The 15,646-nt window shown below is 46.6% G+C and overlaps 1 protein-coding gene across 4 annotated transcripts in view; it reads left to right on the top strand.

The window, feature by feature from the left end:
- Nucleotides 1-15,646, top strand: part of kcnd3 (potassium voltage-gated channel, Shal-related subfamily, member 3) — a 114,839-nt gene that overhangs the window by 92,459 nt on the left and 6,734 nt on the right. For all 4 annotated transcript variants that reach the window (XM_086278305.1, XM_086278301.1, XM_086278304.1 and 1 more), the window contains exon 5: nt 14,975-15,076. In XM_086278305.1, coding sequence (XP_086134431.1) covers nt 14,975-15,076 — 102 coding nt within the window. The remainder of the gene's footprint in view (nt 1-14,974; nt 15,077-15,646) is intronic.

The following is a 15,646-nucleotide window of genomic DNA, read 5'->3' as shown; positions in this document are numbered from 1 at the left end:
CTAGCCCGGTCTTTAGACCTTTATAAAATCGTGATGTGTCTGTGAGCGAAACTGGGTAGCAGCATCGGCTGGCTCACAAACAAAACTGGGCCAGTAATCATAGTCTGCGGGCAAAGCTGACCATTTCTATTCTCGTGAGATAGATAGTGGTTTATTTGGAGCTGGCAAACATACAGTGCACACACTGACACATATTTTCAGAGTCCATTCCTTTCTCTCATCACTGCCATTCACACCTCTCCAACTAAGGCTTTTTCCCTCACACCCTTCACTTGTTTGTTAGACCTTTTCACTCATCTCTACTCCCCTGCCTCCATCCATTACCACTAACCCCTCCCTGTCCCCCTTTTTTTCTCACCCTCTCTGTGATTAATGCAATCCATCTCAGCACACATTCTCTAAATCTGTTTAAAGTTCTGCAACTGTGGGCTGCCCACCACTAGGGCTGCCACGATTAGTCGACTAGTCACGATTACGTCAACTATCAAAATCGTCGACGACTGATTTAATAGTCGACGCGTCGTTTGAAGCTTTGTAAGATCCCAAAAGCAGGAATAAGTAGCAGGATTTAAGAGTGTAATAACGGACTGAAACAGAAGATGGCAGCACTGCATGTACAAGGATGCCAGCTGCCGTTAAACCCCGAAGAAGAAGAAGCTGTGTCCCAGAATTCATAGCGCGGCCCAGCGCAGTTGTCAACAATGGCGGCAGCTAGTTAGTTTTAATATTACTCTTATTATTCTTTCTGGGTCACAAAATAAACGTTTAACATATTTTCAGGCGAGAATGTAGCTGTGTAAACCTCAAATATCTGCTCAGTTTATCAAGACACCGCATATTTTCAAAAGCGCTCCGACGTTTTCGGAGGCGTCTGTTACCCACTAGCTCGATAGCTAGCCGGGGGCCATGAGAGCACCGGACTCCCGGCAGATCGTTTTCAAACCCACCGCCCTACTCAGGTTAAACATATACAAGTCACTTAGATAACTTAAAAATGTTATTGTTTGGCTTTTTTCAGTATTTTATTTGTTCCTGAGTAAATCGGCTGAGTTTATTAAACTCCACCGAAACAATCTGCACATTTAATTAGAATTCAATTAACTATCATCTTGTCTTTATTTTTAGTTAGCACAGACCTTAAACACTTAAAGCTGTAAGCTAATGATAGTTATATAAGAGCAGATGCTGCTGGTGCAATAAGCTGTACTTTTACGTTCAATGGATGATGATCTGATTAGTCGACTAATCGCAAAAATAATCGGTGACTAGTCGACTATCAAAATAATCGTTTGTGGCAGCCCTACCCACCACCCAGTCTTAACTAACTGTAAGCTTGTCTGCTGAGCAAGCCTCCGTGGTGACATGACCGCAGGTGCAAGGATGAAAAGAGACAAAGAGAAGATGGAAGGATGGCTGAAAAGTCAGAAAATTAGCCAGAAAAGCAGTTTGAGAGGATGAAATGTATAGGTGAGGAAAAGAGAAAAGCAGAGGAGCAGTGAGGAGGAAGGCCAGAGGGTGAGCAGGGGAAGCAGAGGGAGCATAGGCAGAGGGTAGAGCTGGAGGCAGTGTTTGTCCCGACGCTGTGTTCTTTCCTGAAATAGCTATTACCCAGATAAGATAAGATAAGATTGTGGAGGTAAGCATCAACGACACAGCTCTCAGTTCTCACTCCTTCTTTATTCGTCTCCAACATCAACTGCGCATATCGCGCCACAAAACACAGGAACACACTTCCTCTACACTGGGTGTGAGTGGAGCCCTCTAGTGGTCCACCACATATGCCCCCCCCCCCGAACACCCAGCAGAACTAGTCCAGGACCCGGGGCTTAAGCAAACAGCCGGAGCGGCTGAACTGGGGGGGTGGGAAACTGACAGAGGGCAACCCAGCCCGGGAGCGAGGCTGGCACTGGCGGTCAGAAAAAGCTGAAGACAACTCGGACTCCGTTGATTTCGGGTCGCTCCTGGGGGAAAAAACAGAATCCATCAGCCCGGTGGCAGGTGGGCGGCCGCGGCGAGGGGCCTGGGCCGGGACCACCTGATCCTCTTGCATAACATGTGCAGGCTTAAGTCTGTCAACAGAGACAACTTCCTGCCGACCGCCAAAGTCCAAAACGAAATGTTTGTTGCCTGGTTTAAGAACCCTGAATGGCCCGTCATATGGTGGACACAGCGGAGTCCTATGGGCATCGTGCCTGACGAAAACGAAACGAGCAGAGTCCAATGAACTCGGAACAAAGGTGTCAGGCAGGCAGTGGTGCACAGGACCAGGAACAGGAAATGAGTTTCTTGGGGGGCGAAAAGGCAACAAAGAGGTATCGAAACATGGGGGAGGGCTCTCAGGTAAGAATTCCCCGGGGACCCGGAGAGGCTGGCCGAGGACCAGTTCAGCCGGGGAAACCCCGAGGTCTTCTTTAACCGCGCTACGCAATCCCAGCAAAACCCACGGAAGACGGTCGACCCAGTCGCCACTTGTCAAGGAAGCACGGAGCGCGGCCTTAAGTGACCGGTGAAACCGTTCGCACATCCCATTAGCTTGCGGGTGGTATGCTGTGGTGCGGTGGACCTTGACTCCCAAGGCCGTCAGCCATAGCAGACCAAAGCTCGGAAACAAACTGGGGGCCCCTGTCCGAGGTAATGTCAGCAGGGGGGCCGAAACGTGAAACCCACGTTGACAAAAATGCCCTGGCCACCGTCGCCGCTGTCGTGGACACCAGGGGTACCGCCTCCGGCCACCTGGTTGTGCGGTCCACCACAGTCAAAAGGTGCGTGAAACCCTGTGACTGCGGCAAGGGACCAACCAGGTCCACATGAACGTGATCGAAACGCCTACCCGGGACACGGAAAGGCTCGAGGGGTGCCTGTGTGTGCCGGTGGATTTTCGAGCGTTGGCATGGGATACAAACCGCCGCCCATTCTTTCACCGTCTTGCGAAGGCCCGGCCAAACAAACCTGGCGCTGACCAGCTTGACCGAGGCCCGGACGCCGGGATGAGAGAGGGCATGCACCGAGTCAAAAACACGACGACGCCACGAAAGGGGAACCACCGGGCGGGGGCGGCCGGTGGAAACGTCGCAAAGAAGGCGCGGACCGCCGTCCCACACCGGGGTGTCCTCCAGCACGAGGCCCGTTTTTGTTGACTGAAGGGTAAGGACGTCCGGGTCAGCACGTTGCTCGGCGGCCATGGCAGCGTAGTTGATGCCAACATACACCGGAGAAACCAACACACGTGAGAGACAGTCAGCGACGTGATTGGACTTACCAGCCACATGCTGAATGTCTGTGGTAAACTCAGAAATGGCCGCCAACTGGCGCTGCTGGTGTGCGCTCCATGGGTCAGAGACCTTGGACATCGCAAACGTCAAAGGTTTGTGGTCAACGTACGCAGCAAAGTTGCGACCCTCGAGGAAAAAACGAAAATGCCGTGTTGCGAGGTGCAGGGCCAGCAACTCCCTGTCAAAAACACTGTACTTGCGTTCAGCATCCCGGAGCGTACGACTGAAAAAGGCGAGCGGTTGCCAGAGACCTGAAACCCGCTGTTCCAACACTCCGCCCACTGCCACGTCCGAGGCGTCGGTGGTCAACGCAATCTCCGCCGACGGAAGCGGGTGGGCCAGCAGGGCGGCGTCAGCCAGCGCAGACTTGGCTGCGGAAAACGCACGGACGCGTTCAGGCAGCCAGTCAACCGGATCTTTGGCTGTTTTACCTTTTAAGGCAGCATAGAGTGGCTGTAGCAGGTGGGCTGCTCTGGGGAGAAAGCGGTTGTAAAAATTTATCATCCCCAAGAACTCCTGCAACGCTTTAACCGACGTGGGACGCGGGAAAGCCGAAACGGCCTGGACTCTGTCGGGCAACGGAACCACACCTTCAGCGGAAATGCGGTGCCCGAGGAAATCCAGAACAGGCAACCCAAACTGGCACTTGGAAGGGTTGATGATCAGGCCGTGCGCTTCCAAACGCTGGAAAACCTGGCGCAGATGGGACTCGTGCTGGCTCGCTGAGCAGCTGGCCACCAATATATCGTCCAGATAAACAAAAACGAACGGCAGCCCACGCAAAACTGAGTCCATCAGCCGCTGAAAGGTCTGGGCGGCACCTTTCAGGCCAAACGGCATGCGCAAAAACTCGAACAAGCCGAAGGGGGTAATGACAGCGGTTTTAGGAACATCTTCGGGGCGCACGGGAACCTGGTGATACCCCCGCACCAAGTCAATTTTAGAAAAAAATCGACGTTCCGGCGAGATTGGCAGAAAAATCCTGAATGTGGGGGATGGGGTAACGGTCATTCTCCGTGGCATTATTTAAACGGCGGAAATCTCCGCATGGCCGCCACCGACCGTCCGATTTGGGCACCATGTGAAGCGGAGAGGCCCATGCACTGTTCGAACGCTGTACAATGCCAAGGCGCTCCATGGCTGCAAACTCTTCCCGAGCGACGGACAATTTCGCGGGGTCGAGGCGGCGCGCGAACACCGGGGGCCGGACCGTGGGAATATAATGCTCAACCCCATGCTTCGTTACCGTGCTAGAGAAATTAGCGACAGACAGCGATGGAAACTCTAAAAGCAAACGCTGAAAAGCATCCCCGGAGGTCACTACATTAGCCCGAATCAGGGGCTCGGCGGCCCGAGTAAAACAGGGTAGCGAAGAAAACGAGAGAGCATCGATTAAACGTCTGTTAGCGACATCGACAAGTAGTCCATGAGCACACAGGAAATCAGCACCCAAAATAGGTACAGAGCTAGCAGCAACAACAAAGTTCCACTGGAAATCCCGGCCATGAAAACAAACAGTCACCAACCTTTCCCCAAACGTTTTGATGGGAGAGCCGTTAGCTGCAATGAGCTGCGGCCCACAGTTCGCTGCTAGTCCGTCGGTAGCGGTAGGGGGAAGGAGGCTCTTCTGGGAGCCGGAGTCCACGAGAAAACGTCTCCCGGAGCGCGAGTCCTCTATGAAGAGCAGCCTTTCTGTATTGCCAGCAGTCGCGGCTGCTACGGCGCGCTGGCGGGTCCGTTTCCCTGGGCCGTGAAAGCGCAAGGCGGCAGGCAGCGACGCGCTCTGTCGCCAAAACGCTGATGGTAGAAACAGATGCTCTTTCCGCGGTGCCGGCGTGTAGCAATCCCTGCCGTCAGCAAGGGGGCGGATGCTCCGGGGGAGGCAGGTGGAGGCGTGGAAGGTGCCGCCGGCGTGTCCGTAGCCAGGGCGTGAACGTCGAAAGTGCGGCTAGCCAGGAGAATGCGATCCGCTTCTTCAGCCAGGGAGCGATAATCCTTCGCAGGCAGAAGCGGAGAGTTCGCGAGGACAGCTCTCACGGCGGCCGGTAGTTGGCGAAGGAAGAGGTGCACGAAGAGGAAACCACCGTCATCCGGCCCGAGCAACGATAGCATGTTCTCCATGAGCTCAAGCGCGGTACCGCCACCCAAGCCTGACAGGTTGAGGAGCTTTTCGGCTCGTTCGGCGTCGGAGAGGGCATAGCGCCGAAGAAGCAGCTCTTTGAGGGCAGCGTATTTCCCTTGGGCGGGTGGGTCCCGGAGGAGCGCCATCGCGCGACGGGTGGCCAGCGGGTCGAGCGAGGCCACCACATGGTGATACTTCGTGTCGTCAGCCGAGATGCCGCGAAGGGCGAACTGAGCCTCCACGTGTACGAACCATGACGGGGGGTCATGGAGCCAAAAGTCCGGCAGTTTCAGCGCCACAGCGAACGTAGCTGCAACAGGAGGCGGAGGTCCGGCGGCCGCTGATGCATCCATAGCGGAGTGTGCGTTATCTACGGCCCGTTGCATGCTCGAGTCAGGGGTCACCAATGTGGAGGTAAGCATCAACGACACAGCTCTCAGTTCTCACTCCTTCTTTATTCGTCTCCAACATCAACTGCGCATATCGCGCCACAAAACACAGGAACACACTTCCTCTACACTGGGTGTGAGTGGAGCCCTCTAGTGGTCCACCACAAGATAACCTTTATTAGTCCCACACGTGGGAAATTTGTTTTGTCACAGCAGGAAGTGGACAGTGCAAAAGTTATGAGGCAAAAATTAGAATACAATAAGAATAAATACAGTACACAACTGTACAGAATAGAATAAAATAAAATACTATATACAGTAGAATAAAATAAAATAAATATACAATAAGATAAAAATAGAATACAAATACAAATACTATATACAACTGAGTAAAAATACAACGATGACAGAAAGGATTATTGCATTTAGTATTATTGCATATGATGAGATGATAAGATGAGATGCTTGCTGGAAGGAAGGTGTATGTCTGTTTGCATATGTGCACATCCACATCTGTATGCATATACGTGCATGTCTGGGTGCAAAAGCCATATTTCCTGTCAGGCGTTAATCTGAGTGACCTTAGCTGTTCTCTGAGCTGCATTGTGGTGCAGTGTCCCGAACATCACCCAGTACAAGACCCCCATAGTACCCACCAACAGACCACTGTAGCATGACAGTGCTGTTCTCATTAACTAGTACTAAATGACTCCTTCAGGCACTTGATATCTCTTTGGCTTGCCTGCTGTGAGGTCAGCGATTTGCTCAAGCACCCCTACATCCCATAGACAGCTTTTCTCCTTTTTATAACAGCATGACTAAAAAGTCTTATCAGTGCTTTCATAATGATATTGCACCTGGATGCTTTAATCCTCAAGAGAGTTATTACTATGGTAAAATCAAGGTCTAAGTGCCAAAGATGATGATAGATTTGCATATTTTTTTTGAGCATTTAGGAGATGCAGTCTGCACCATCCCTGCCTTTAATTAGCACATGGGATTAAGTGTTGCTCAGCATTTAAGCTTTTGTTCTCAAAATCAATGGAGTATCTCCTGAATTACATATTGTGCAAGCTTTAGTGGGAGATGTTGTTGAGATGATTTCACGTTCCCAGATAGTGTTTAAATAAGGCCGCCTTTCTTCCTGCCTGCCTTGTAAATAGAGTCCCAGAGAGCAGCCATTTGGCTTTTCTACCTTTAAAACCCGCCTTCCAGCCAAATGGCTGGTAGGTGTTTAGCTAGGGTTTAGCTTCAGCCAAGTGGAAGCTAGTCATTCATATGTAAATTAGGTTGTTACCTGAGAATTCTGGAGGGGAGTGGGGGTGTGTGAATGAGGGGGGGGGGGGGGGCTGCTAAAAGCTGTGAACTTCCTTTTGTGTTCGTCTTGATGCATTCTCAATCATCCAGGGAAATAAATCTCCAAAAGTCGCCAACTTGGAGTGGTTAGTTTCCTGAGCCACAAGGAAACTTGGAGTGTTTCAGTTTGCCATCTTAGGGAGAAATCAACACACATGGGTGTATTTCCTTTGTTGCTGAGATTTATTGAAAAACAGTACAAAAAACCAACCATTTGTACACATATTTACAAATAATAATAAAAAGTGAGTGAGTACATTTCAACATTTTCAGCAATCACTCACAATCCTGGCACTGCCATGGTATCTGTAGTCTGCATTTACCACATGTGTATCTGTAGCAGTGAACACATCGCACTAAAGAATGTAGCATCATGGGCAGTGTAGTCCGTGTTGCAGGGAGAATGGACTGCCATACACGTTATGGGTCTGGGAGCACGAGGAGGGAGAAAAAGGGGAGTGGAAAGGTACGAGTTGTCATCGAGGAAAAACGGGAGCTGGAAGCATGTAAATATAATAATAACCACTGCAGCCAAGAAGAGTGCCTGACGAGCCCAGCTGTAAGTAAGCTATTAAGACTCGACTGTACACCGTGTTCCTGTTTCCCTCCGAAAACAATAAGTTCCGTTGGAGCAGCCTTTCAACGCCTCTCTCTGTCTCTGCTAGCAAAGTTGACCCACACAATAAAGTAAAGCTATTTTTCGGCTACGAGCCGACAGGGACCCCGCCGTATTAGTCAGAGGTCCCTTTACTACAGTTCGGAGTCGCGGACCTTCAGTAATAGTAATAAATCACACAGCAATAGTACATTCATGTTGTTGTAAAAAGCATGATAATATATTAAGTAATCCAAAGTATTCAGAATACGTTACTGTCATTGAGTAACGTAATGGAATACGTTACAGAATACATTTTGGGGCATGTATTCTGTAATGGAATACATTTTAAAAGTAACCTTCCCAACACTGGCTGTGTTTTAATATCAATGTACTGTACTCACTTCCAGCTGAATATAATTGTTCTCGCACTCTATCAGCATGCCTGTAGCTTAGGAGCTACAGCAGGTCATCTACTAATTGGGAGGCTGGTCGTTCAATCCCTGGCTGCTCCAGTCCGCATGCCAAAGTCTCCTGGGCAACATACTAACCCCAAGTTGATGCTTCGTTGCAGCATCAGAGTATGAATGTGTGTTAATCTAAGTTAGGTGTGCTTGTATGAATGTGTGACTGAGACATGTAGAATAAAGCTCTTTACGAGGGTAACTTTGCTACAAACACCATGATTAAAATTTTAAAATCATCTTTATTTGTTTTATACTGGAACTTGGTTCAGCCTGAAACTAGCCTTTTTAGCTTGTCTCGCAGTAAGTCCATTTCAGCTGACTGTCTTTTGACTTACTGCCCCTCACAGGGAAACTAGGAATGTAGAGTAGTCCAAGGAATGAGCTTTTGTTTTTAGCCTGCTCTCAAAAGGTATGTACACGTATATACACTGACCTAATTATTTGAAACTTTGACCTGTTTAATATGAGCATCAATCTCTGTAACTGTATACATGACTAGCTAGATCATAAGTGAAGGAAAGGTGTTTCCAGTTTAGGTTAAACGCTTAAATGATAAGAGATGATACACCCGATGGCAGCATTGTTGGCAACCTGGTGATTAGCTGTAGCAACTCGGGATTTTACTGACCTTTTTAAGAACTGCTACTGACATGTTTCCTGCACATTAGATTGCCATCGAGCCATCTGTCACTTAATAAAGATGTTATCCTCAGCAGATGATGAATAGTTCTCATTGTATAGACGACTCTGTCACTGCTTTTCACAAGTCTGATTTCTAATGTCCAACTAGAGCCATTAATTACTTATGCATGCTATATCCTTTAACAGCCCGTTACTGCCATCTATGTAATATGTAGTGTTCTTAACTGCAAATGACATATGACCTTCTCTGTCATTTAACCAACCATTTAGCAAGTGTTACTGGTCATTTACTATAGCAAAATGTCATTTCCTCCACATTTATTATCAGCAAATGGTTATGTTTCACAGAAAATCTGTTCTTCCTCAGATCATTTCTTAGAATAAGGCTGTGTTTAACTGAGAGTAAAATAGGATAGCCATTTGAGATTAGCTTTTGCAGTACTTACACGACAAAGAGAGAGCAGATGGGGGGACAGGGAGGAGGAGGAATTATTAAGGAGAGGAAGTGCGTTTTCCAGCATCTGCTGTCCTCTTCGTATCTTTCTCTGCCTTCGCCCCCACCACCACCACCACATCTAGGTGCTTTTTTGCTCTTGTCATACCCCCCTGTTCGCATCCATCTTCATTCGAGTCTAATTGTTAGCTGTTCTGGGCTCCCATTACAATTAGCCATCCATCTGGGTGGTGGCAGAGAGACAGCCCCTGATCTATCTTACCGCACAAAGCAAAGATGCATGAGGATGCCACTAGTTGCTGTATGTGGCACAGGAAGCACACAGCTGAGACACAGACATTAGCTTGTCTATTCTGCCTCCCTCTAGTCTCCAGTGTCACCGTTTCTGTCCTGCATCAGTTTTCAGTCGCCTCCTAACGGGATCAAAAATCAGAGTCTGGTCTACAGCGTTTGCATTAGTTCTTCTCTGTGATCATTTGCATGAAGGTATTAGTATCCTTAGGTAGGACAAATTACAATTTCAGATATAACATGCCTGGAGGAGGGGAAGGTTTAAATGAAGAAACACAAAGGCCAAGTGACACAGAATGGAAAAAGGACAAAGGAATTAAACTAGCTTAACTTTTAAATGTACCCTTGGTATTCTCCTAGATTCCCCTGTGGCTCTGTGAATAATCTCCCTACTTCCTGTCAAATGTACTTGAAGCCATTTTATACCTACATACTACGAGTTACTGTAAAAGCTACTGCAAAGCTACTATACTCAAAAGACCAAATTAAATGTGTAGAAACTCAGTAGAATGAAGCCTTGTGTGATTATTTCAAGCAGTTTATGAGGATTAGTGGCATTAACAATTGTTTTCGCTCTCTGTCCTGGTCGTTGTGTCCTTGGGCAAGACACTTCACCTACCGCCTACTGGTGTTGGCCAGAGGGGTCGATGGTGCGATATGGCAGCTTCTGTCAGTCTGCCCCAGGGCAGCTGTGGCTACACCTGTAGCTGCCTCCACCAGTGTGTGAATGTGAGAGTGAATGAATAATGGCATTGTAAAGCGCTTTGGGTGCCTTGAAAAGCGCTATATAAATCCAATCCATTATTATTATCCATTATTCATATGTAAATGAGATTCCCAATGTTTATTTCTCCAGTATGATCCCTGTTTCTGTGACATTTCAGGTTTTTTTCTGTGTTTTATCACTTTGGCTGCAAAGTAGTTCAAGTTGAACCAGCTGTCTTCAAACTTAGTGGGTATTAAAATTGCTACGTTGCAGTTTATGAGTATTAAACTGGCTTCAGGCTAACATGGCAGAAACAAAACAAACCGTCCCACTCACTCCCTCCTGCTGGCTCCCACTCCCTGTAGTCTAAATCATCTCACTATTGTTTTTAGCGCGCACTCAGAAGGTTGAAGTCAAAAGGTGGAGATGACTTCTGGCTGAGAGTGTTTTGCCCTTCTAGACAATCAATAAAGTCGTCTGCACGTTGCAAGAAGACAGACCAATGCTGATGGGAGACTTCACCGAGGAGGTCAAGAGTGCTGTTGTGAATTATGTCCTTAATAAAAAAAAAAAGAAAACATCAGCATCACAGCAGCCTGTACAGTGGAGCCATACCTTTCTTTATAAAGAGGCGGTAATCCGGGCTTAGCAAAGGTATTTTGCCTCTGAGTAGTGTTAGTCTGGGGTTAAGCTGTCTTTGCTACAGATATCTGGGTAGAGTTATCACAGGCCTTGATTTCCTTGGAATCAATCTCCCAATTGTCCGGAGTGTCCTGTCTCTGCCGAGTCCCTAATGGATTTTCTAACAGTCAGGGTTTTTTTCTTCTAAATTTCACATGTATTTGCTCTCTGGCTCTCTTGCTGTGTTTGTCTCTGTCGCTTTTCCTCTTTGCGTATGTGTTATCATACAGCAACATACCTCAGAGGAAGTAAAGGACTTCTTTCCTTGTGGCAGGAATGTCAGCATGTGTAAAGGCAACTCTTCAGATGAGTGGCAGCTGCAAAACAGAATAAGAGTCTTACACAGTTATACATATATATATATATATATATATATATATATATATATATATATATATATATATATATATATATATACATACGCGTGTGTGCTTCCTCATCAGATGGTCTCCTTTTTCACTTGCATGGTTCCAAGGCTGGCCTGAGGCAGAACCTAATCTGGTCTCATAGCTCGATTGCTCCACTTTTCACTTAGCCAGTTACTATACAGGCAGTCTAGCAAGGCTGTAACTCACAAGGTGCCATGAATTTTTTAACTTTCACATTCAAGTAAAAGATGAACTTCTGAAAAAACGCACTGGCACTGCTCAGTGGAGCATTTCACGGGCCCTGAGTGGATATGCAGCGTTTTTTAATCATTTGAGGATATGCCAGGTTAGATCCGTCAGCTGGCAACAAATTGTGTAAAATGGAGTGTTTTGCTGGCTTGCATCCTATAACTATAATCTTTAAAGTGTGATTGATCCTAAATTAGGGCAACGTGGCAGAAAGGAGGAAAACAAAGAGTAAAAAAGGATGCTTGGATCAGTTTATTGGCCTCTGGGTGTGTGGAAACATCTGGACTCTTTCAGTCAGCAGTATTGAACATCAGTATTCTGGCAAGTGTTAAAATATGTTGGATTTCTGAAAGCTACTGTTTTCCCCTGGGTTGATGCATTTAAAGTTAAAGTGGAATTAAATTGCATTTTGTCTACTACAGCGACCGTATCTGCTCTGTAAATCGCATGAGAAGTTTATAGCTTATACTTTTTTGGTTTCACAACAGCACCCACTGTCTGTGCATTAATCCCTCTGAATGCTACATATTTACTATCTGCAAAGATGGATAACCTGTTTCCATACAGTCGAATCAAATTGTTTGGTCTTAAACCATATTTGCATAGAGCAAAAGGGTTTCTCGTATATAGATGGTTATATAGCAACCTGCTAGAAACTACAATAGCTACGGTTGTTGAATAAAAGCCTTAGTTTTCCTGCTAAGGCCTGCGTGACTGACAGACAATAACACACAACCTGTACCGTAGCTTCCTAAACAAACATGCACCTAGAAAGATTTTCCTTCTAGGGTCATTTTGCAGGTTCGGGACTAGGTAGCATGTCAGTTACTGCACATTAACCACCATGTATGTGTATCTGCATCTGTTTAGACAGAGTTTGGTCCTTGCTTTTACTACCAACGCTAACAATTGTCCCTCTGTGGCTTGCAAACTGTGTCACTAGGCTGGTCACTCCTACAGACATTGACATGGCCCTCCAGCTAACAATGAAGAAAATAAAAAGAAATTTCAGGAACCATGCAGCCATTAGAAATAGGCAGAGTCGTGTCTTGGAATTAGCATCTTAGGCCACAGAGCTAAACTTCTAACGCTTCCTGCAGGTTCATGGATAATTCTTCAAACAAGGGCTCTAAAATTCCAGTAATCTCTTCATGAGACAGACTGCATGAGTTCAGACCCTCCTGAGACCATTATTTATTTACCAATGGTGCATGTTATAATGGTAATCAGGGACCTGTCATTCAATTGTAACAGCAGACAGTCATGTTTTGCATTGAAAGCTGTTGTTTGTGTGACCCTGTGTTCCAAAGTATTTTCACTGTCAGCGAAATTCATGTTTAAAAACGGAGTTTATTCTCGTTCATTTCACTAAACATTGTAGTGTATTTATGGTGTGAATGTCTATGTTTCTGTGCAAAGCTGATACCTTTGGCTATTTAATACTTGACGTTGCAATATGCTGGTGTTAACGAGGACACTCTATCCATTGCCTTTTTTGCACTCTGTGTTCTCAGTGGTGCTTCAACAGCAATTCAGTCTCAATCTGTTGTGCCCTGACTCTACCTGAAAGCACAGATGAGCCTAGACACAAGTGCCCAGGTCCCAGAGGCCCTGGGAATCTATCAGGGGCCTGAAAAAGCAGATTCAATCTAGCTGGACAAGCTCTCAACATCCCCTCTATTAGCCCTGCAGCGCCTGGCAACCACTGCCACAATATCAGGCCTTCGGTTTGCATGGTCACCCTAGAGAGACGATACCACTGGCAAAGTACAATACCTGAACATAAAGAAGGGTTATTCTAAAGGCCCGTGGGAATGCTGTGCCAGAACAAATGTACAGAGAGGGCACAAAGAGAGTGAGGAAAACTTGTCAAGGAGAGCTGGAAGAAGGATGACAGAGAGAAAGCGAGAGGAAGATAATCATGAAGGAGAACAGGAGAAAATAAACCGTTTAAAAGGAGTTGTGCTATAGATGCCAAAGTGCAGGTTGGTTGCTTTGCGTGTGTGTGTTCACGTGCACTCCCACATGTTTATTACCCTTGCCTCGTTTTAGATTGCCAAATCACAGCATGAGCTTTCTGCAGGTCAAAAATACATTACTGTGTTTTAAATGAAACTAAAGTCTGGGGATGAGCTTAAATTACCATTCATTAGCATCCTCTTACCGAGCCAGGTATTCCTGCTGCTGCTCCACAGTATAAGGTTTGCATGTATATGTATGGAAATTCACCTATGAAGACGAGACGTGCATGCATAAGCGCACAGCGATAAGCAAACATACATCCACATACTTGATTAATCCCCCAGCGGTGCGTAAGCCCCCACCCCGCCCCGACAAAACGAGCTCTTCACTTAAACAGCTCGCAGTATCCTTCGAAGAATTTCTCTTCGATGAATCCATCATTTTGCTTTAAAATGCAGGAAAGTAATACAACCGAAAGCATGCTCTTTGTAGCCACACAGAGTTTTAAACCCAACTCCTGGCTTTTATGTGAAAATGGAAGACCTTAGAAGAGTGAGTGACTCACATTACACTGTTCAGTAAAAGCAGTTGTTCTGGTAACTGAGAGATTTACTGACACTCATATTTTCTCATACCCCTGGATAAACAAGCTGAAGTGCACTTGGACATGTTTGCACACAAACACACACAGAGACACAGTACATCAAAAATCATTATGTTGGAGTAGAATTTCTCCTCTGTGTCAAAGCTGTGCAAGAACTCCCTGCAAGCACCACAGTATATCTGCTCCTCCGTGTATTGCATCTCTTCTTGTTGTTGTTTTTGTCTCAAGCTGACTAACGCAAGTTATTTGACAACTTGGGTGGAAAAAAGCGTGAAAGAGACAGTGGACTTTGCGCTAACTATGATGCATGAGTAGGGTAACTGAAGATGCATTTAAGCCGACACCTAATACAGTGGCTCAGGAGTAAAGATGCGGCGCGCTATGGGAATGGACACTTTCTTGGTTTGTTTGCCTTTTTTTAATGCAAAACTGCTAACACAGCGGCACAAAAGCAGCCCGATAAATTGAATTCTCCGCTTTAAATACAGAATGACACTTAGCTGCTTAATTCATCCAGGATTTACCTGCTCCGCTCCAGGCTCCCACCATAACTGACTTTCAATCCAAGGAATGTGTAATCGTGTAGTCACTATAAATCATTCATAAGTATCACTGGAGATCAGAGTGAATTCATCACAGGAGATGAGAGTGCATGTTTTAGTAGAGCATGATTTGATCTATAACTAAAATATCAAGCATGCAAAAGTGTTGAAGCTCAACCGCGATGGGTGACAGGATGATGCCATTCAGAGACTTGTTATGGTATAGACACTCGCCAACATCTGGTTACTCTTCTTTCTCTCTCTGTTTTTGTAGAAAGCCCGTTTGGCCAGGATACGAATATCCAAGACAGGAAGCTCCAATGCCTTCCTCCACAGCAAGCGTAATGGTCTCTTTAATGAAGCTCTAGAGCTCACGGTAAGACTCGCCTTTAAAGCACAGACACCTCGCTGTTGCATTGTGGTCTGACACGCTTGCATTTGTTGTGTTGTGTTGTGTTTTTAACTGACAAGACAAAAAGCCTGACCTCTGCGGTAACTAAGTCATGAGATACAAGCCCTCCTTGTCTGTTTTTTAATTACGCCAGCATCCCATCAGAGCAGCTATCTGTGGTCTCATTCTATAAGCGGCACTTCTAATGCGAGCATCTCTGAGCCCAGCTGCCCAGCTGAGGAACAAGCTTCGGGCAATGCAGCAGGAAAAGTAAACACAACTCAAGGATGTTCCATGCCTCACAAAAATGTTGCGGTTCATAAGCACTACAGTGGCCCGAGGCTGACACAGAACAAAAACAAGTGCTTCTTCCACCCGCTCGCTCACTTTCTGTGTCTCTGTTGCTTTGTCTCTCTTCAGTGGCAATGGTGGAAACCGGGATGGTACCAGCAGTGCACAAGCTGTAGCAGAAATAACGCAACTAATTTACATTCATGCCTGAATAGAAGAGGGGTGACTGCGATGCTATCTGCAGTCATGCATGTCACTCTTGCA

This window comes from Aulonocara sp. 'chitande type north' Nkhata Bay, linkage group LG20 (assembly GCF_057382095.1).
Source record: "Aulonocara sp. 'chitande type north' Nkhata Bay isolate Kocher_YH1m ecotype deep benthic linkage group LG20, A_spYH_male_GT1.1, whole genome shotgun sequence".
In the NCBI taxonomy this organism is placed as follows: domain Eukaryota; kingdom Metazoa; phylum Chordata; class Actinopteri; order Cichliformes; family Cichlidae; genus Aulonocara; species Aulonocara sp. 'chitande type north' Nkhata Bay.
The sequence above is the reverse complement of the archived record's forward strand: the minus strand, read 5'-3'. Positions and strand labels throughout refer to the sequence as shown.